The 20874-nt window shown below is 44.8% G+C and overlaps 2 protein-coding genes across 3 annotated transcripts in view; both read right to left on the minus strand.

Moving 5' to 3' along the window:
• Positions 1-341: 341 nt before the first annotated feature.
• LOC135524732 (neuronal-specific septin-3-like) overlaps positions 342-20874 on the minus strand; it is a 31905-nt gene continuing 11372 nt past the window's right edge. For both annotated transcript variants that reach the window (XM_064952511.1, XM_064952521.1), the window contains exons 2-10: positions 16271-16534; positions 15935-16063; positions 15235-15316; positions 14799-14936; positions 10194-10311; positions 5035-5130; positions 4543-4639; positions 2809-2860; positions 342-2638 (exon numbers count right to left, since the gene is read on the minus strand). In XM_064952511.1, the coding sequence (XP_064808583.1) occupies positions 2509-2638; positions 2809-2860; positions 4543-4639; positions 5035-5130; positions 10194-10311; positions 14799-14936; positions 15235-15316; positions 15935-16063; positions 16271-16532 (1104 nt within the window). In that variant the 5' untranslated portion in view covers positions 16533-16534 and the 3' untranslated portion in view covers positions 342-2508. The remainder of the gene's footprint in view (positions 2639-2808; positions 2861-4542; positions 4640-5034; positions 5131-10193; positions 10312-14798; positions 14937-15234; positions 15317-15934; positions 16064-16270; positions 16535-20874) is intronic.
• On the minus strand, positions 1705-2148 carry LOC135520816 (uncharacterized). The gene has a single exon (XM_064946612.1). The coding sequence runs from the start codon at positions 2146-2148 to the stop codon at positions 1705-1707; it is 444 nt and encodes a 147-aa protein (XP_064802684.1).

Here is a 20874-nt window from a genome sequence, read left to right on the forward strand (position 1 = left end):
AGGAATGTAGTAGAGTAAAAGTAAAAGTTGTAAAAAATATAAATAGTTCTTAGTACTTAAGAAGTACTTTAAAGTAGTTTTACTTCAGTACTCTACACCACTGATTAATTTACAAGCATAATTGTCTCCATAGTTCCTGGGAGGGGGAAATGTACCCATTTGTGATTCATACATTGAAATTGTATTGAAACAGGAGGACCAGTAGAGAGCACCCTTCCCTCTCTGTATATAAATACAAAATGTACGGTATTTCCAAAGGTGAACTATTGTCAAGTAGAGGCAATACAGAGATAATAAAGAATGAATTAAGATACGAAAATTAGTCAATACACTACTCAAGAGATGGCAAAAGTATTTTTATTAAATAAACAATAAATTACTATAAATAATACATGAACATATAAATAATGAATGCAATACTGAAATGACATCGCAGCATACCAGAACAACTTTTAAGAAAAATGGGTTTTAAATGAAACAATAACAGGAAATTCACAGCCAAAAGTTTCACTTCTGTTTTTAAGATATGTGGAATGATTTGAGTTACTGGAGTTTTAGTGATGCATTGTTATTAGAGGTTGGTTGATGTACACACCACGTTCAAAAATGGTTAATGTATTGAAATGACTGTGCATTGATATGCGAGCTGGGGATATCCTTAAATGAAAATGACAGAAGGACTAGGAGAGATGTTTCCTGACATGCACACATAAAAACATTGTATAGAAACAAGTTGTTTTTTTGTATTATTTAAATTGTTCCTTGAAAAAACGTCTTCACTAATACCACACTAATGATATACAACTACACATTTCCAAACGTTAGACACCAAATTGAGTCACTTCTCACTCACTCACACACACATACAAACACACACACGCTGTATGATTGTATAAAACATTTGCGGGGAAACCCAGTTTAGAATAAAAGTGAATTGTTTGATAAATATAGTGAAACTTAATCGCTTGTAGGCTACTTCTGGAATACCTGTGCTCTATCGAAGGGTGATTTCCATAAGAAACCTTGGTAAACATTACCATGTCATAACTGATCGGTTTGGAATGATTACTCTGGTAATGGAGGACTTGTTGTAAACATGCACTGGGCATGGGTCACCAGATGAAGTGGAGGGAGTGAATAGGAGGGAGGGAAGTAAACAATAGAGATAGATACAGGACTAAAAAGAGACATCTATCTAAGTCTATGAGTAAACCATTTCCTGTCACAGGGTGAGTATGCGCAGGGAAGCGCTGCCCTCGTGTGGCAGAGAAGGAAAGCCGGCGTTAAAGGGAATTGGCACGTCACTTTGACATCAGAGATTTCAAAAAAGCCCACAAAAGTTGTGCATGGCAAAGAACATTTCAGACTGTGATTTCTATATTTTGTGCAATTTAAAGATAAAGTTACAAAATACCAAAATTGTAAATGAATAAATCCCTTTGTCAATTTATATTTACGTCACAATGCTTCCGTGGAAGTTGAGGTGCTCATTTACCAGCCCCATCATAAAGTATTTCAGCACAAAATCAATTCTTATGGTGGCAGCTACATAACATACTGTATACTTACAGGGCAAGGATGAGTAGAGCACAAGGTGAGCGGAAATAGGAAATCCATTTTTTATGAATAAAGGGATTTCCCTCAAATTTGAAGTACTTCATTTGATTCATTCCCTTCAATCCCAAAATTCTTTGGGTTGCAGATTTAGCTGGGGGTGGCGGATGGGGTCTTCCTGCGGGGGGAGGTGGATGGGGTCTTCCTTGGGTCTTCCTGCGGGGGGCGGTGGATGGGGTCTTCCTTGGGTCTTCCTGCGGGGGGCGGTGGATGGGGTCTTCCTTGGGTCTTCCTGCGGGGCGGTGGATGGGGTCTTCCTTGGGTCTTCCTGCGGGGGCGGTGGATGGGGTCTTCCTTGGGTCTTCCTGCGGGGGCGGTGGATGGGGTCTTCCTTGGGTCTTCCTGCGGGGGGCGGTGGATGGGGTCTTCCTTGGGTCTTCCTGCGGGGGGCGGTGGATGGGGTCTTCCTTGGGTCTTCCTGCGGGGGGCGGTGGATGGGGTCTTCCTTGGGTCTTCCTGCGGGGGGCGGTGGATGGGGTCTTCCTTGGGTCTTCCTGCGGGGGGCGGCGGATGGGGTCTTCCTGGGGCATACATCTACACATCTACATTATAACAAAAATAACTAAATACATTTGCAGTGGCGGCCACTATTTATTGCGCCGATGCTAAATGCATATAGGGGAAACACTGGGGTTGGCCTTGTTTTGGATTGCAGGATCAAAGGTTAATCCCAGGTGTAACTGGGATATGAGTGTGGGTGGTTTAGGACGACGGGCGGAGGAAAGGGAGACGTAGGACGTGTTTTGGAATGAAAGCTCTCCTAACATGATATTTTGACAATGAATTCCACATCTATAATGTTCTCCAAAGCATGCAGTGATGCTCATATCACAACATAGATTTGTCGATCAATATCTTTTGATCTCTCTCTTTCCTTAATCCCTAGTCCTAAATTTAAAGGTTGCTCTCCTGAGTGTTGTTGGCCGAGATGGGGTGCAGACCTCCGTTGTCGTTGAGTCTCCTGGCGCGGTAGGTTTCATAGTGGATGTTGTGGGTAACTTCCTTCAGGTCCTGGAGGTGAGACCTGGGAGGGAGAGTGGAGGGCGGGCATTTGCTGATAGCTACATACAGATGGATTTGGTCACTAAAGTCAACTTCAAAGCCAAAAGAGACTCATCTGTAATTGTATTGTAAGAATAGGAAAGCTATAAAGCATTAGTAAAAGATAGATCAATGTACGATTGATTGCTTTACCTGATGAGGAAATCTCGTAGCAGAGCAAATTCGCAGTGATTGGGATTTTCAACTGCAACAAAATACAAGAAAGAACCCATTTGGCATAAAAAAATCTAAATCACATTTGCTTCACATGTCTGAGCCTGGGACCAACTACAGTATAACAACCTCCATAAATCCATTCCCTCTGCCTCTCTGAGGAGAAAGGTCAACATAATAAGCTTGGCATTAACTTCTCTAGGGTTAGGGGCAGCATTGGGAATTTTGGATGAAAAGCATGCCCAAATTAAACTGCCTGCTACTCAGCCATATAAGCTAGAATATGCATACTAGATTTGCATAGAAAACACTCTGAAGTTTCTAAAACTGCTTGAATGATGTCTGTGAGTATAACAGAACTCATATGGCAGGCAAAAATCTGGGAAAAATCCAACCAGGAAGTGGGAAATCTGAGGTTTGTAGTTTTTCAACTCTTAGACTATTGAATACACAGTGTCTATATTGCACTTCCTACAGCTTCCACTATATGTCAACAGTCTTTAGAACCTTGTTTGATGCTTCTACTGTGAAGTGGGGGTGAATGAGAGGGGAATGAGTCAGAGGTCTGCCAGAGAGCCACGAGCTCAGTCTTCCGCGTTCACGTGAGAGCATTGCAATTCTACAGACAAAGGAATTCTCCGGTTGGAACATTAATGAAGATTTATGTTAAAAACATCCTAAAGATTGATTCTATACATCGTTTGACATGTTTCTACAGACTGTAACGGAACTGTTTGACTTTTCGTCTGCTCCTAGTGATCGCGCGTCGTGAGTTTGAATTGTGTACTGAAGGCGCGAACAAAAATGAGGTATTTGGACATAAATGATGGACATTATCAAACAAAACAAACATTTATTGTGGAACTGGGATTCCTGGGAGTGCATTCTGATGAAGATCATCAAAGGGAAGTGAATATTTATAATGCTATTTCTGACTTCTGTTGAATACACACCAAGGCGGATATCTGTTTGGGTTGTTTTTGTCTCTGAGCGCTGTACTCAGATTATAGCATGGTGTGCTTTTTCCGTAAAGTTTTTTTTAAATCTGATACAGCGGTTGCATTAAGGAGAAGTGGATCTAAAATTCCATGCATAACAGTTGTATCTTTTAGCAATGTTTGTTATGAGTATTTCTGTAAATTGATGTGGCTCTCTGCAAAATCACCAGATGTTTTGGAACTACTCAACGTAACGCACTAATGTAAACTCAGATTTTTGGATATAAATATGAACTTTACCAAACAAAACATACATGTATTGTGTAACATGAAGTCCTATGAGTGTCACCTGATGAAGATCATCAAAGGTTAGTGATTAATTTTATCTATATTTCTGCTTTTTGTGACTCCTCTCTTAACCACCCTTAACCACTGCGCCACCTGGGAGGCCCGTAGTGACTCCTCTCTTTGGCTGGAAAAATGGCTGTGTTTTTCTGTGACTTGGCTCTGACCTAACATAATCGTTTGGTTTGCTTTCGTCGTAAAGCCTTTTTGAAATCAGACACTGTAGCTGGATTTACAACAAGTGTATCTTTAAAATAATGTAAAATACATGTATGTTTGAGGAGTTTTAATTATGGGGTTTCTGTTTTTTTAAATTTGGCGCCCTGCAGTTTTACTGGCTGTTGACGAGGTTCGACGCTACCGTCCCACGTAACCTAGAGAGGTTAATATTGGACCTAACTAATTATATTGAGGTTATAAATAAACCTACCTTCTACCACACCCCAGGCTGTCTTCCTCCCCAGAACCCGTTTGCCGTTCACTTGGAAGTCCTTGTCGCTGCCCACCACTGCAAAGGGCATGGTCTCCTGTGAACAGACTCGTTTAAACAGGGTTCAATTGGACGAGGAAAACATAAGACATTTACAAATCCTGTGCAATAGACAGAGCCAGGAGATATTATTCTTCTGAGGAGGGGTGTCAGAAAGACAGCTAAAATGACAAAGAAGCAGAAAGATAGAATAAGAGAAATAGTCTGATATTCATATGAAATTAATTTCAATATTTGAATTGCCTAATCATTTTGGCAATCGCTATTTTGCATGCTCATACCATTGAGGCATGGGAGAAAAAGAGGGAGAAGTACAAATGTATTCCACTTGAAAGGAAGAGTATTAGGGAGACATAATCAATTGAAGTGATTGAGTCCTTTACAGTAGGATGCAAGGTTGTGGATTTCAAAAATTGGAACAGAGGCCCTTACCCTAATCTTGTCATTTTCATTCTTATCCTCCATATCATCATCAAACTCATTCTGCGGGTAGTACTCAATCCCATGCGTCTCCAGCTCCTTCCTCACCTAAGAGATGAAGAGGAGGCAGAGGTTACATATCCTAATGTGCACTAGAAGAATGTGTTCCCTCATGACTTGGTTATCCATAACAAGTTCTACCATGACTTCTATCTAGACCAGGGATATTCAACCTGGGGTCCGCGGTCCCTAGTACAGCTGGGGGTCCGCGAAAATATAGATACCAAAGAGCTCCAAAGAGCTCTATTTTCATGTCATCCAACAAATCTAAACGCCTGGAGTTTACTCACTGGTATTGGTACTTGGATTGGAACTGGTGCTTAAGACAGATGACATGAAAATAGTGCTCTTTGGCCACGCACAGCAGTGCTGGATTTGGTGTCGAAAAAAGAATGCATTAGCAGAAAAGAACCCCATACCTACTGTAAAATATGGTGGAAGATCTTTGATGTTATGGGGCTATTTTGCTTCCACTGGTCCTGGGGCCCTTGTTAAGGTCAACAGCATCATTAACGTTACCCAGTTCCAGGACATTTTTGGCAAAAACATCAAAATCAACAAAGAAATGGTTAATTGGCCACAAAATCATAATTTTGCAATGGCAACCTCAGTCTCTGGACTTGAAACCCATTCGAAACCTGTGGTTTGAATTGAAGAGGGCAGTCCATAAGCGCAGACAAAGGAAATCAAGGATTCGGGAGGATTCTAAAGTATATAGAGGAATGGTCTAAGATCCCTTCCAATGTGTTCTCCAACTTATAAAACATTTTAGAAAAAGGCTCAATGCCATTACCCTCACAAGGTGAGGTATTAAAAAGTATTGAAAACAGGGGAGTCAATCATTTTGACCACTACCTTTTCGAGGAAAAAAAGTATTACTTTCTAATTTTTGCTAATCTTTAACAAGGGTATAAATAATTTCAGACCCCACTGTATGTATGTATATATATATATATATATATATATATATATATATATATATATATATATATATATATATATATATATATATATACAGTGGGGCAAAAAGTATTTAGTCAGCCACCAATTGTGCAAGTTCTCCCACTTAAAAAGATGAGAGAGGCCTGTACACTTCAACTATGACAGACAAAATGAGAAACAAAAATCCAGAAAATCACATTGTAAGATTTTTTTATTTATTTATTTGCAAATTATGGTGGAAAATAAGTATTTGGTCAATAACAAAAGTTTCTCAATACTTTTTTATATAACCTTTGTTGGCAATGACAGAGGTCAAACGTTTTCTGTAAGTCCTCACAAGGTTTTCACACACTGTTGCTGGTATTTTGGCCCATTCCCCCATGCAGATCTCCTCTAGAGCAGTGATGTTTTGGGGCTGTTGCTGGGCAACACGGACTTTCAACTCCCTCCAAAGATTTTCTATGGGGTTGAGATCTGGAGACTGGCTAGGCCACTCCAGGACCTTGAAATGCTTCTTACGAAGCCACTCCTTCGTTGCCCGGGCGGTGTGTTTGGGATCATTGTCATGCTGAAAGACCCAGCCACGTTTCATCTTCAACGCCCTTACTGATGGAAGGAGGTTTTCACTCAAAATCTCACGATACGTGGCCCCATTCATTCTTTCCTTTACACGGATCAGTCCGTGTTGCCCAGCAACAGCCCCAAAACATCACTGCTCTAGAGGAGATCTGCATGGAGGAATGGGCCAAAATACCAGCAACAGTGTGTGAAAACCTTGTGAGGACTTACAGAAAACGTTTGACCTCTGTCATTGCCAACAAAGGGTATATAACAAAGTATTAAGAAACTTTTGTTATTGACCAAATACTCATTTTCCACCATAATTTGCAAATAAATTCATAAAAAATCTTACAATGTGATTTTCTGGATTTTTTTTCTCATTTTGTCTGTCATAGTTGAAGTGTACCTATGATGAAAATTACAGGCCTCTCTCATCTTTTTAAGTGGGAGAACTTGAACAATTGGTGGATGACTAAATACTTTTTTGCCCCACTGTGTATATATATAAATATATATAGTATATAAAAAAGTTAAAAAATATCTGTTTTATTCCAATGTTTTTATGAATATCGTTAGCGAAACATATTTTTTAATTTTTTAAAATACATATCTACAGTAGAAAAGATAAAAATATCTTCTTTGCCAAAATTATTTCTCCTAATATCTCCTAATATTGAGCTAATTACACTCATTGGAGCTAATTACACTCACTTGATCTGACATAGGCTTTGAAAAAGCACCCACAAGTACCAGTTGCAGCAAGTGCCGCTGGCTGTTCTTAAGCTTTCTTGACATGGACACAAATGGCAAACCTTGGTTTAACCAGCTAAACAGCTACTACTATCAAAAAATGTGTTTGGAGTTAAATTTTTAGCTAATAGGCTATGATTTTACACCAGGATTCTCCAACGTTTTCTAGCATTAAAAAAAATGAAAAGTCGCAAGCTACTCATTTCTTTCTAGCTTTCAAATAGGCACATTCTTCTCGTCTCCCCTGCAACTCTTACCCAGGTCCTTAGTGTACAAGAGAAAGTAGTGCTCTATGTTTTCTGTCAATATACAGTAGAAGTCAAAAGTTTGGACACACCTACTCATTCCAGGGTTTTTCAATATTTTTACTATTTTCTACATTGTAGAATAATAGTGAAGACATCAAAACTATGAAATAACACATGGAATCATGTAGTAACAAAAACATATATATTTTATATTTGAGATTCTTCAAAGTAACCACCCTTTGACTTGATGAAAGCTTTGCACACTCTTGGCATTCTCTCAACCAGCTTCATGAGGTCACCTGGAATACATTTCAATTAACAGGTGTGCCTTGTTAAAAGTTCATTTGTGGAATTTCTTTCCTTCTTAATGTGTTTGGGCCAATCAGTTGTGTTGTGAGGTCAGGTTGGTATACTGAAGATAGCCCTTTTTAGTAAAATAAAAGTCCATATTATGGAAGGAACAGGTCAAATAAGCTAAGAGAGACGACAGTCCATCATTACTTTTTTTCCTTTTTTTTAATCTTTTTTTTATTTAACCTTTATTTAACTAGGCAAGTCAGTTAAGAACAAATTCTTTTTTACAATGACAGCCTACCAGTATACAGTGGGTTAACTGCCTTGTTCAGGGGCAGAACGACAGATCTTTACCTTGTCAGCTCTGGGATTCGGTCCAGCAACCTTTCGGTTACTGACCTACCACTCTAACCACTCGGCTACCTGCCCCATTTAAGACATGAAGGTCAGTCAATCTGGAAAATTTCAAGAACTTCGAAAGTTTCTTCAAGTGCAGTCGCAAAAACCATCAAGCGCAATGAAACTGGCTCTCATGAGGGCCGCCACAGGAAAGGAAGAGCAAGTTACCTCTGCTGCAGAAGATAAGTTCATTAGAGTTAACTGCACCTCAGAAATCAGCAACTAACTGCACCCCAGATTGCACCTCACAGAGTTCAAGTAACAGACACATCTCAACATCAACTGTTCAGAGGAGACTGCGTGAATCAGGCCTTTATAGTCAAATTGCTGCAAAGAAACCACTACTAAAGGACACCAATAAGAAGAAGAGACTTGCTTGGGCCAAGAAACACGAGTAATGGGGATTAGACCGGTGGAAATATGTCCTTTGGTCTGATGAGTCCACATTTGAGATTTTTTGTTCCAACCGCTGTGTCTTTGTGAGACTCAGAGTAGGTGAACGGATGATCTCTGCATGTGTGGTTCCCACCATGAATCATTGAGGACGAGGTGTGATGGTGTGGGGGTGCTTTCCTGGTGACACTGTCTGTGATTTGTTTAGAATTCAAGGCACACAACCAGCATTGCTGCCACAGCATTCTGCAGCGATACGCCATCCCAACTAGTTTGCGCTTGGTGGGACTATGATTTTTTTTCACAACAGAACAATGACCCAACACACTTCCAGGCTGTGTACGGGCTATTTGACCAAGAAGGAGATTGATGGAGTGCTGCATCAGACCTGCTGCATCAGAACTGCCCTCCACAATCACCCAACCTCAACCCAATTGAGATGGTTTGGGATGAGTTGTATCGCAGAGTGAAGGAAAAGCATCCAACAAGTGCTCAGCATATGTGGGAACTCCTTCAAGACTGTTGGAAAAGCATTCCAGGTGAAGCTGGTTGAGAGAATGCCAAGAGTGTGCAAAGCTGTCATCAAGGCAAAGGGTGGCTACTTTGAAGATTCTAAAATACAACATCTATTGTTTAACACTTTTTTGGTTACTACATGATTCCATATGTGTTATTTCATAGTTTTGATGTCTTCACTGTTATTCTACAATGTAGAAAATAGTACCCTGAAATAAAATGAAACCCTGGAATGAGTAGGTGTGTCCAAACTTTTGACTGGTACTGTACTTACTCATGATATACAGTACTTCTGCCAGGTAAGCCTACTTTGCAGATAACATTTAATTGAGAAGGTTTTGGGACAGTTACTTCTGTCAACCAACAAGACGGTTATCACAATAACTGGCTAAACCCAGTGATAAACAAACATGAGCACCACATCGACAGACGGGGAATATTGCTGGAAATGAATTAATGAATTGGCAGATATTGTGTCAGATTAGGCTTTTTAACCCAATAGTGGCTAACCAGGAGCGGGATAATGTCCATGTTGATTAGATAGTAGCTGAGAGCTCTTGCGATGTCTGATAATTATGAGATTTGTTTATGACAGTTTGCGGTGGAATGCCTGAAAATTGCACGTACTTTCAGAATTGTTTGGCGAGCTACTGGGCTGTGAGCTACTGGTAGCTCACGATTGGGGACCTCTGTTTTACACTCTTCCAATTATAATGTGAGGAAAAAATTATCAACCAAATCTATTAATTTTAAAATGTTGATTACTTCTTGCCATTATCATTCACCTGATGATACATATTTTTTTTTCTATGATGGGATTCCCTGGGTTGCTGGTTTGCCTTGGCTGGGGTCCCTGGTTGAAGACCCCTGATCTAGACTGTAGTTCCACATAAACAGTATCATCCATAAAGGTCTCTCCCTGATACATGGCTGTTGTCTCCTTTGATGCCATAGAAGTCAACAGCCATGTATTAGGGTTCATCGAGGTCAAGGTATCTCGTCCCTCACCCTGTGTTTGAACTCATTCTTCTCGTCAGGGGTCATGGTGTCAGACTTGGCAATGACGGGGATGATGTTCACCACACGACTTAGGTGCTTCATAAACTCAATGTCTAGCTGTCGAAGACTGAGAGAGAGAGAGACATTACCTTGTCAGCTGGGATAGAAATAATTAGCAATCTTACAGCAAGGCTGGCATGCATTTGTGATTCTAGAAGCAGGATTGCATGCAGTGAACAAATCTTTACAAAAGCTTCCCAATTCCAACCCAAAACCCAGTCTTTTCAGAACAGTTCTATGTCTGTCTCCCGACTTTAGGACAGATACAGGCTCATTGAACAGCAGTTCTGTCCCTGATTGAGGTCCTTGGGTGTAGGTGACAGCACAGAAAACATCCCGTTAACAGAAAACATCCCATTAGTCGCAATGATCAACGCAAGAAACAGAACATGGCACACAGAAGACTAACTGTTTATGTAAAGAGCAATTTCACAGTTCAGATGAGTTGGCGTCATCTGTTGGAGCGAACCATGTTGTGTTGTGATGTAGCTCAAGAATGTGTTTAGATCTCAAATTAAATGTCAGTACAGCTGGAAGTAAACTCATTAGAAATGAGAGAGAGAACTGAGAGGGAGGTTCCGGGTTGGAGCGAGCGGTCGCATCTACACTTCGGTCCGCAGGTAGTATAACCTTTCATTACATTTTCATTACATTTCATTATAGTACAACGGTTTGATTTGTCTAATCTTAGCAATTTCTTCTTAGCTAGCTACATAGCCGTCTTTGTATCAAAGATAATTGCGTAATTATCGTATTTCGTCGTCCTAACGTAGTCTACACTGCTATCTGCCCAGCAGCTAGCTAAGCAACTAGCTAACGTCTAAGACAATTGTGTAGTCTAGAGCGATTTTCTAGGTTAGCTAGCCAGCTATTGTCGTTCTTTTAACGTAACGTAACGTAATCAACACTGCTAGCTAGCCAGCTAGCCCCCGAATAGCAGCACTGTAGAAACTATTACAGTACAACGGTTTGATTTGTTTGATCGTAGCTAGCTAGCTACATAGCCGTCTTTGTATCTAAGATAATTGTGTAGTCTAGAGCGATTTTCTAGGTTAGCTAGCCAGCTATTGTCGTTCTTTTAACGTAACGTAACGCAATCAACACTGCTAGCTAGCCAGCTAGCCCCCGACTAGCAGCACTGTAGAAACTATTACAGTACAACGGTTTGATTTGTTTGATCGTAGCTAGCTAGCTACATAGCCGTCTTTGTATCTAAGACAATTGTGTAGTCTAGAGCGATTTTCTAGGTTAGCTAGCCAGCTATTGTCGTTCTTTTAACGTAACGTAACGCAATCATCACTGCTAGCTAGCCAGCTAGCCCCCGAATAGCAGCACTGTAGAAACTATTACAGTACAACGGTTTGATTTGTTTGATCGTAGCTAGCTAGCTACATAGCCGTCTTTGTATCTAAGACAATTGTGTAGTCTAGAGCGATTTTCTAGGTTAACTAGCCAGCTATTGTCGTTCTTTTAACGTAACGTAACGCAATCAACACTGCTAGCTAGCTAGCTAGCCCCAAATAGCAGCACTGTAGAAACTATTACACTCGACGGAACGACTTGATTAGTGTAGTGTCAACATCGCAGCCACTGCCAGCTAGCCTACTCCAGCAGTACTGTATCATTTCAATCATTTTAGTCAATAAGATTCTTGCTACGTAAGCTTAACTTTCTGAACATTCGAGACGTGTAGTCCACTTGTCATTCCAATCTCCTTTGCATTAGCGTAGCCTCTTCTGTAGCCTGTCAACAATGTGTCTATCTATCCCTGTTCTCTCCTCTCTGCACAGACCATACAAACACTCCACACCGCGTGGCCGCGGCCACCCTAATCTGGTGGTCCCAGCGCGCACGACCCACGTGGAGTTCCAGGTCTCCGGTAGCCTCTGGAACTGCCGATCTGCGGCCAACAAGGCAGAGTTCATCTCAGCCTATGCCTCCCTCCAGTCCCTCGACTTCTTGGCACTGACAGAAACATGGATCACCACAGATAACACTGCTACTCCTACTGCTCTCTCTTCGTCCGCCCACGTGTTCTCGCACACCCCGAGAGCTTCTGGTCAGCGGGGTGGTGGCACCGGGATCCTCATCTCTCCCAAGTGGTCATTCTCTCTTTCTCCCCTTACCCATCTGTCTATCGCCTCCTTTGAATTCCATGCTGTCACAGTTACCAGCCCTTTCAAGCTTAACATCCTTATCATTTATCGCCCTCCAGGTTCCCTCGGAGAGTTCATCAATGAGCTTGATGCCTTGATAAGCTCCTTTCCTGAGGACGGCTCACCTCTCACAGTCCTGGGCGACTTTAACCTCCCCACGTCTACCTTTGACTCATTCCTCTCTGCCTCCTTCTTTCCACTCCTCTCCTCTTTTGACCTCACCCTCTCACCTTCCCCCTACTCACAAGGCAGGCAATACGCTCGACCTCATCTTTACTAGATGCTGTTCTTCCACTAACCTCATTGCAACTCCCCTCCAAGTCTCCGACCACTACCTTGTGTCCTTTTCCCTCTCGCTCTCATCCAACACTTCCCACACTGCCCCTACTCGGATGGTATCGCGCCGTCCCAACCTTCGCTCTCTCTCCCCCGCTACTCTCTCCTCTTCCATCCTATCATCTCTTCCCTCTGCTCATACCTTCTCCAACCTATCTCCTGATTCTGCCTCCTCAACCCTCCTCTCTTCCCTTTCTGCATCCTTTGACTCTCTATGTCCCCTATCCTCCAGGCCGGCTCGGTCCTCCCCTCCCGCTCCGTGGCTCGACGACTCATTGCGAGCTCACAGAACAGAGCTCCGGGCAGCCGAGCGGAAATGGAGGAAAACATCCCTGACCGCTGGCTACGTCCCTTCTGTCTTCAAGAGAGCGAGAGTTGCACCCCTTCTGAAAAAACCTACACTCGATCCCTCCGATGTCAACAACTACAGACCAGTATCCCTTCTTTCTTTTCTCTCCAAAACTCTTGAACGTGCCGTCCTTGGCCAGCTCTCCCGCTATCTCTCTCAGAATGACCTTCTTGATCCAAATCAGTCAGGTTTCAAGACTAGTCATTCAACTGAGACTGCTCTTCTCTGTATCACGGAGGCGCTCCGCACTGCTAAAGCTAACTCTCTCTCCTCTGCTCTCATCCTTCTAGACCTATCGGCTGCCTTCGATACTGTGAACCATCAGATCCTCCTCTCCACCCTCTCCGAGTTGGGCATCTCCGGCGCGGCCCACGCTTGGATTGCGTCCTACCTGACAGGTCGCTCCTACCAGGTGGCGTGGCGAGAATCTGTCTCCTCACCACGCGCTCTCACCACTGGTGTCCCCCAGGGCTCTGTTCTAGGCCCTCTCCTATTCTCGCTATACACCAAGTCACTTGGCTCTGTCATAACCTCACATGGTCTCTCCTATCATTGCTATGCAGACGACACACAATTAATCTTCTCCTTTCCCCCTTCTGATGACCAGGTGGCGAATCGCATCTCTGCATGTCTGGCAGACATATCAGTGTGGATGACGGATCACCACCTCAAGCTGAACCTCGGCAAGACGGAGCTGCTCTTCCTCCCGGGGAAGGACTGCCCGTTCCATGATCTCGCCATCACGGTTGACAACTCCATTGTGTCCTCCTCCCAGAGCGCTAAGAACCTTGGCGTGATCCTGGACAACACCCTGTCGTTCTCAACCAACATCATGGCGGTGGCCCGTTCCTGTAGGTTCATGCTCTACAACATCCGCAGAGTACGACCCTGCCTCACACAGGAAGCGGCGCAAGTCCTAATCCAGGCACTTGTCATCTCCCGTCTGGATTACTGCAACTCGCTGTTGGCTGGGCTCCCTGCCTGTGCCATTAAACCCCTACAACTCATCCAGAACGCCGCAGCCCGTCTGGTGTTCAACCTTCCCAAGTTCTCTCACATCACCCCGCTCCTCCGCTCTCTCCACTGGCTTCCAGTTGAAGCTCGCATCCGCTACAAGACCATGGTGCTTGCCTACGGAGCTGTGAGGGGGACGGCACCGCAGTACCTCCAGGCTCTGATCAGGCCCTACACCCAAACAAGGGCACTGCGTTCATCCACCTCTGGCCTGCTCGCCTCCCTACCACTGAGGAAGTACAGTTCCCGCTCAGCCCAGTCAAAACTGTTCGCTGCTCTGGCCCCCAATGGTGGAACAAACTCCCTCACGACGCCAGGACAGCAGAGTCAATCACCACCTTCCGGAGACACCTGAAACCCCACCTCTTCAAGGAATACCTAGGATAGGATAAGTAATCCTTCTCACCCCCCCTTAAATGATTTAGATGCACTATTGTAAGTGGCTGTTCCACTGGATGTCAGAAGGTGAATTCACCAATTTGTAAGTCGCTCTGGATAAGAGCGTCTGCTAAATGACTTAAATGTAATGTAAATGAGTCTGTGTGTGTGCGTGAGCTTCAATGCATGCATGCGCACGTGAACGCCAATCAGATGTCAATGAGAGATACTAGGAAGTGGCTGTAACTCGTGCATACATTTGAGCATGTTCTAAATTAGGACATTTCTATTTCTGAATCACATTATGTATTTTTAACTCACGAGTGTCCCGTTGGGGAGATAAAGTAGAGGCAGCAGTGAACTCTGGTGTCAGGGATTCGCTTCTTTCGGGCAATATTGACCTCTTCCTTCAGGAACTTCTCATACTGTTCGTTGATGTACTTGGAGATGGGATCCCAGCTGAAGATGGATGGAACAAGGTGGGTGTTAGGAATATAGAGAATAAATACACACAAAACCATTATAGCCGTGGTGGGTAGTTGGGTATGGTCAGGATAAGGATAAGGAGAATGTACAGTATGTACATAGTTTGGCAGTTGTATAGTTTGGCATTTCTATTTCTATCTGAATCATATGCACGGTTGAATCTAAATCCTACGCATGCCATTGTGCTTAACTAATTGAAAAATGTAGTGACCCCAAACAAAACAGACTGTGTGTAAGCGCACAATAATGAACATTCTTCCCACATACTCACCAGTTTTCATTGTTGATCTGATCACCAAAACCCGGTGTGTCGATTACTGTCAACTTCATCTTCACTCCGCCCTCCTCGATCACTGCAACATTCAATTACCACATTCAATACAACATTCACACTGTAAGTACTTTTGCCAAAATCAAGTGACAAAAAGTTAAACACGCAACCAGTCAATAAATGATATGTGCGTTTTGTCCTTGTCTCGTAGACGGGAATTTTTCTTTGATGTCAGTGAGGGTGACAAATGTGCAACGATGCAGAAATAAAGCTAGCAGTACAGTGTTTTTGGCCAGACAGTCTGCCTCTGTGTCTGTCTGGGATGCCAGGTGGGCGGCACATGCCAGCTGTGCCAGTCTAAGACACCTCAGGGCATATTCTGTCAAGTCTTTCGAAGACCGCGGCTCTGCGCACGGTAGTGCAACACGGCAGCCCCTGCAGTCAACACAACCTAGTGTATGGTTACAAATGCCATCACTACAACATTATAACATGAATTGGCCTCTGAAAGCTAACCAAACAACCGAACCAAGCAAATGACAGCTCTAATCAAATATCAACAGTAGAAGATACACACAAACACTCCCACGCACACACTCTATCCCTCTCTCTCTTGCTCACACGCACACGCACGCACACACACACACTCTATCCCTCTCTCTCTCTTGCTCACACACACACACATAAATGTCTCTCTCACCGTGGGACACAGCCTTGATCTCCACTGTCTTGGGGATCTTATGCTCGCTGCCCCATCCTGAGCTCCACCTGCTGACCTGGGACTTGAACAGCGTGTTCACCAGCGTTGACTTCCCCAGCCCGCTGTGACCTGAGAGAGAGGGTGGAGGGAGGCATGATGTTGTTGAGGAAGAGAGACAGAACAAGGGAGAGACAGAACAAGGGAGAGGCACGACTTCATTTCATGTTTCATGTCTCTGTGTTTGCTCACACCATGGGTTCACTTACTCTTCAGAAAGACACTAAATACATCAATCATACCAGACACAAACAGAAGAGGTTGTCCTTCCTTACTTACCCACTATCATAATATTGAAGTCGAAACCAGCCTTCATGGTCTTCTTCCTCATCTGCTCGATGATGGTGTCAATCCCAATGTATCCCAGCAACGTGGATCCACCGCCAGAGTGTCCCAACCCTGGAACTCGATCAACCCCGACCCCGCCACCTAGCCCTGATGGTCCATGGGGTGCTGTGGGGGATGGTGCTGCCACATGAGGGGGCTTGGCAGGGACAGCAGGTTTGGGTCTCACTTCAGGGGGAACAATGGACTCTGACATGTCTGGAGGGTAAAATATGCTTTTATTAGGCCTATTTCATTGGGATATATACTGTACAGTACCTTCAGAAATTATTCATACCCCTTGACTTTTTCCACATATCATTGTGTTACAGCCTGAATTTAAAAGGAATTCAGTTGAGATGTTGTGTCACTGGCCTACACCTAATATCCCATTATGTCAAAGTGAAATTATGTTTTTAGACATGTTTATATATTTATTAAAAATGAAAAGCTGAAATGTCTTGAGTCAATAAGTAACCAACCCCTTTGTTCTGGCAAGATTAAATAAGTTATGTAGTAAAAAAATACTTAACTAGTCATATAATAAGTTGCATGGACTCACTCTGTCTGCAATAATAGTGTTTAACATTAAATAGTGTTTAACATTTGAATGACTACCTCATCTCTGTACTCTACACATACAATTATCTGTAAGGTGCCTCAGTCAGGTAGTGATGGTGAATTAATACACCCAGGCACAACAAAGACACAGGCATTCTTTCTAACTCAGTTGCCGGAAAGGAAGGAAACCTCTCACGGATTTCACCATGAGGCCAATGGTGACTTTAACACAGTTACAGAGTTTAATGGCTTTGATATGAGAAAACTGAGGATGGATCAACAACATTGTAGTTACTCCATAATACTAACCTAAATGAGAGTGAAAAGAAGGAAGAAATTAACTTTATCTCCTGAATACAAAGCTTTATGTTTGGGGCAAATCCAACACAACACATCACTGAGTACCTCTCTTCATATTTTTAAGTATGATGGTGGCTGCATCATGTTATCGGTATGCTTGTCATCTGTCACACCCTGATCTGTTTCACCTGTCTTTGTGATGGTCTCCAACCCCCTCCAGGTGTCGCCCATCTTCCCCATTATCCCCTGTGTATTTATACCTAAGTTCTCTATTTGTCTGTTGCCAGTTCGTTTTGTTCATTCAGACCTACCAGCGTTTTTACCCTTGCTCCTATCCTGTCTATAGTGCCTGTTTCCTAGTTTTCTGCCTGCGACACCATCTTCTCCCAAGGAGCCACCATTGGGAGGCATGAGGAACTGCTTCGTGGCTGAACGAAGCAGTTCCTCAAACTGCTGGCTGAACGCTATGACTGGGCATCAGACATTTTGCTGGAGCAATTCCGCGGGTTCTCTGGGAGGCAGCCTACCATGGTGGCTAGCAGCGCCGTCCCATCGGTCACTCCACCTTCTCGGGAGCCCCGCTTACCTCCCCCGGAACGCTTCAATGGAGAGCCAAGCACTTGTCGGGTATTCCTAGCTCTGTGTGCCCTCATTTTCTAGCTTCAGCCCTCCTCCTTCCCCTTGGATTGCTCCAAGATAGCCATCACGCTGATGTCCGGGAGGGCTCTCATCTGGGTTACTGCTGTATGGGAACAGCAGCCGGACCTATGTGTTAGTCTAGAGGGGTTTGTGGGAGAGATAAAGGTTTTTTACACCCCGTTCTCTGGGAAAGAAGCTGCCCGGAAGCTGTTCCAGCTTCGGCGGGACTCCCGCATTGTGGCAGACTATGCGGTGGAGTTCCGCACGTTGGCAGTGGAGAGTGCTTGGAACGAAGAAGCACTGTTCAATATGTTCCTGCACAGTGTCTCTGAGGAGGTCAAGGACAAGCTTGCAGCTCGGGAGTTACCTACGGATCTCGATTCCCTCAATGCTTTGACCATCCAAATCAATGGAAGACTACTGGAATGACGTAGGCATAGGACATTCGACTTCGCTTGCACGTCCAGGGATTCCACCTTGCCTCCGAGTCACCCGGAAGTCACCAACGATCCCATTGCAGAGGGAACCAGAGGCTTCCCGACCTTCCCCGAGAGTCGCCAAAGATGGCTGAGTCACCGCTTCCCGATCCTATGCAACTAGGTAGAGCTGGGCTATCGCCAGCGGAACAGCAATACAGGATCAACACGAAGAGTTGTCTGTATTGCGGGACTCTTGGTTATTTTGTATCTTCTTGTCCTTTAAAAAAAAACAGGCTCACTGGTAGGAGTGAGTAGTCTGGTGGGATATATGGAGAACTTTTCTGCCTCTCTTGTTCACACCCCTTTTTATGCCATTCTGCTGTGGGGAAACCAGTCTAAATCTATATGGGTCCTCATTAACTCTGGGGCCGATGAAAGCTTTTTGGATGCTACCCTGGCTTCCGAGCTGAACATCCCCACTCAGCCTCTCTCCACTCCCATGGACGTTAGAGCACTAGACGGGTGCTCTATAGGCCAGGTCACTCATATTACCATTCCCATCAACCTACGGGTGTCAGTGAATCACAGCGAGACTAATCAATTCCTGCTAATCAAGTCTCCTCAGAATCCCGTGGTTCTGGGATTCTCCTGGCTTCAGCGACACAATCCCCTCATCAACTGGTCTACTGGTGCCATCATGGGCTGGAGTCTGTTCTACCACGCCCAGTGTGTGAAGTCAGCGCAACATGCCCCGGGACGTCTTCCTGGGAGCTTGGAAGGTGCCCCAGACATCTCTGCCATTCCAGCGGAGTACAAGGACCTTCGGGAGGTGTTCAACAAGGCTCGAGACACTTCGCTTCCGCCGCACCGACCATATGACTGCGGGATTGACCATCTCACTAACACCACTGCTCCCCGGGGACGACTGTACTCGCTGTCAGGCCCGGAGACCAAGGCCATGGACACCTACATTGGAGACTCCCTAACTGCATGATTTATACATCCTTCGTCCTCTCCCGCCGGCACAGGGTTCTTCTTTGTGGAGAAGAGGGACAATAGCCTGCGCCTGTGCATCGACTACCGGGGACTCAATGACATAATGGTGAAGAACCACTACCCGCTACCACTCACCTCCTCTGCCTTCGAGCCGCTCCAGGGGCCCACCGTGTTTTCTAAGCTGGATCTACGGAATGTCTACCACCTGTTGCTGATACGGGAGGGGGATGAGTGGAAGACCACCTTCAACACGGCCAGCGGCCACTACGAGTATTTGGTCATGCCATTTGGCCTCACCAACGCCCCTGCTGTGTTCCAGACTCTGGTAAATTATGTTCTCCGCGACATGTTGAACCAGTTCGTCTTTGTCTACATTGATGACATCCTCATCTTCTCCCGCTCCCCCCAAGAACATGTGCTTCACGTCCGATAGGTTCTTCAATGCCTCCTGGAGACCCAGTTGTTTGTTAAGGCAGAGAAATGTGAGTTCCATCACTCCACCATCCTCTTTCTGGGGTACATCATCTGTGCTGGGAGTGTTCAGATGGATCCCAGGAAGGTGAGGGAGGTGGTGGATTGGTCCCAGCCTTTGTCCAGGGTGCAGCTACAACATTTCCTGGGGTTCGTCAACTTCTATCGCCGCTTCATCCGGGGATACAGCACCCTGGTTTCCCCCCTGTCAGCACTCACCTCTTCCAAGGTTCCATTCATATGGTCCCCTGCTGCTGACCGGGCATTCCAGAACCTCAAATACCGCTGCTCCCATCCTGGATCATCCTGACCCTTCCCATCAGTTTGTGGTGAAGGCCGATGTGTCTGATGTAGGAGTGGGGGTGGTCCTGTCCCAGCGTTCTGCCCTGGAACTGAAGCTACATCCCTGCGCCTTCTCCCATCGCCTCAACGCCTCGAAGAAAAACTACAGTGTAGGAAATCGTGAGTTTCTCGCAGTGAAGATAGCGTTGGAGGAATGGAAGCACTGGCTGGAAGGAGCGGAACACCCGTTCATCGTATGGACCGACCACAAAAATCTGGAGTATCTCCGCACCTCCAAATGCCTCAACTCCAGGCAAGCTAAATGGGCCCTGCTGTTCACACGGTTCAACTTCTCCCTCTCATATTGGCCAGGATCCAAGAATGTCAAGCCGGATGCACTGTCTTGCCGTTATAGCCCCACGGCTATTACCCCGGAGCCTGAGACCATCCTTCCCACCTCGTGCCTGGTAACGGCACACAGCTGGTGAATAGGGAAACATGTCCGGGAGGTGCATCGTTCCCAGCTGTCGGCATACCTTATGCCCAAATGTTTGGGGCGGCCGGTCGGCCATCCTCAAGACCACCTCCAGGTATCGAAGACAAGCGGATCGCCACCGGACCCCGGCTCCCCGGTATCATCTCGGGCAGAAGGTATGGCTGTCCACCTGGGATCAGCCCCTCGGGGGGGAATCCTGCAAACTCTTCCCCCAGTTTATCGGCCCGTTTCCCATCTCCAAAATCATTAGCCCCTCTGCTGTTCGTCTTCTGTTGCCCCGGACCCTTCGTATACATCCTACCTTTCAAGTGTCCAGAGTTAAACACGTCTCACAGCCCTTTGTCTCCTGTTTTTCCCCTTGCTCCTGTCTTATCCATAGTGCCTATTTCCTAGTT

Source organism: Oncorhynchus masou, chromosome 4 (genome assembly GCF_036934945.1).
Source record: "Oncorhynchus masou masou isolate Uvic2021 chromosome 4, UVic_Omas_1.1, whole genome shotgun sequence".
Classification (NCBI taxonomy): Eukaryota; Metazoa; Chordata; class Actinopteri; order Salmoniformes; family Salmonidae; genus Oncorhynchus; species Oncorhynchus masou.

Coding starts and splice junctions, on each gene's coding strand:
- LOC135520816 (XM_064946612.1), bottom strand. CDS start 2,148: ATGTATGCCCCAGGAAGACCCCATCCGCCGCCCCCCGCAGGAAGACCC.